This window comes from Brassica oleracea, chromosome C1, assembly GCF_000695525.1.
Source record: "Brassica oleracea var. oleracea cultivar TO1000 chromosome C1, BOL, whole genome shotgun sequence".
NCBI lineage: Eukaryota > Viridiplantae > Streptophyta > Magnoliopsida > Brassicales > Brassicaceae > Brassica > Brassica oleracea.
Window position 1 is genome coordinate 6,909,917 of NC_027748.1, and position 1,745 is coordinate 6,911,661.

The window sequence follows — 1,745 nt, forward strand, 5'->3', positions numbered from 1 at the left end:
AAAAAAAAAAAAAAAAAATCATTTTGTTGTATGTCTTTGTTATTATATTTATAATAGTTATCACTTCCAAATTCCTCAAACTCAAACAAACCAAACACATCACATTTCTCTTCTCCCCTGCTAGCCATCTTCTTATCATCAGTCTCAACTTCTTGAAGTTGAAGCATTATACAATCTTCATCTCTTCTTTGTCTCTTTCTTGAACCTGTACAAGTTTCTTCATCCCCAACCATTCCACAGATGTCCAAACATTCCTGAGTCGAACAATAACTAAAGGCACAACTGTTGTCGACCATCCCATCAACAACTCTATCATTATAGGACCTAATTGTCTCTTTTCCTCCGGTCTCATGGTAGTTACTTAAAGGTTGAGACGTACTTGAACGGTTTATCGGGTAGTAACTTCGGCTGCACTCCATTCCCATAGCTTTTATAACCGTCTCGATTTGAAAATTGGTGTGAGCTCTTTGTACTCCTCTGATTCTAACTGCGGCTTTATCGTAAGCCATAGCTGCTTCTTCTGCAGTGTGGAACGTCCCGAGCCAAACTCTAACACCATTTCTCGTCGAATCCCTTATTTCTGCTGCGAATTTCCCCCAAGGACGCCTCCTTACTCCCCTGTATTTCCTTGTTTTGCAAGAAACCGGAGAAGACAGAGAACGTGAACCAGTAGGGTTGGTTAACGGCTCACGATTGGTTTCGCTTGGGAAAGAAGCAATGGAGTCGAGAATCTCGGCCCATTCCTTGGCCTCCATTGACATATCTATGGTTGGAAGGCTTCCTTTTGATTCTTTTGATATGTCATCAAGTGTTGGCAATGCTTCCCAAGTCGTGGAAACTTCTTGAACATGGACTGATCTTGTACCGGTTTCTGGTTTTCTGATGAAGTTCTCCCAAACATTCTTTAGGATCTCCCCGTCTGGTTCTTGGATGTTTCCAAAAGCCATTGTTAAATTTAAGAGTATGTGTTGGTGGGCTTTAGTGCCCTTTTAAAGAGAGTTGCTTTTGAGGAGTTTGTGTGTGGGTTGAATGGAAATTCGGCGGCAGGATAAGTGGGAAGTACAGTTGGTGAAACTTGTGTTCCAAGTTACTGACCACCTCGTTTCATGGAGGGTTTTAGGTTCCTCGTGAAATCGGGGGTTTTCTATGTTTGTACTCACACGTATCATGTATGAATGAAATCGAATTTAATATATTTATTAATGTTACTTAAATTTCGAAGCATTGAGATTGTGTACTCACATTTAATTAAAAATAAATAATAGAAAACTTTGTGTACTCTTGAAAAAGACCAGATGCAGAGTATACTTTCTTTGGATATATATATTTTTTGTCAACTTAATTTTTTTTTGAACATGTCTACTGTTTGAAGATATTAATACGCAGATTCAGAGCCGGCTCAATGGTGTCATAAGAGCACCTTCAATGGTGTTACCCACCATTGGAGTCCTTAGCATTAATTTAATATATATATATATATATTTTTGAATAGTTAAGGACTCTAATCATAAATGTTGGTCCAATGGTGTTATCCGTTTTGGAATCCTTAAAAAAAAAAAATTTAAACAAGAAAATTTGAAAATGTTATTTTTATTTAAACACAAAAAAAAACATACAACAATTAAACATTTTCATCATTACCAAATTTGTTCCAAATATTTTGAATCAAATCAAATTTAAGCTGTTCATGTATATGTTGGTCACGAACTTGGCTACGAATTTCAAGCATAGCACGGAGATTTGAA

General features: G+C 36.9%; 1 protein-coding gene across 1 annotated transcript; it reads right to left on the reverse strand.

Annotated features, from left to right (window-relative positions):
- Positions 1-56: 56 nt before the first annotated feature.
- On the reverse strand, positions 57-991 carry LOC106330251 (ethylene-responsive transcription factor ERF091; the record flags this gene model as incomplete). Its single annotated transcript, XM_013768755.1, has 1 exon — positions 57-991. A coding segment is annotated over exon 1 (891 nt), but the record flags the coding sequence as incomplete, so codon positions are not given.
- Between the last annotated feature and the right edge of the window lie 754 nt (positions 992-1,745).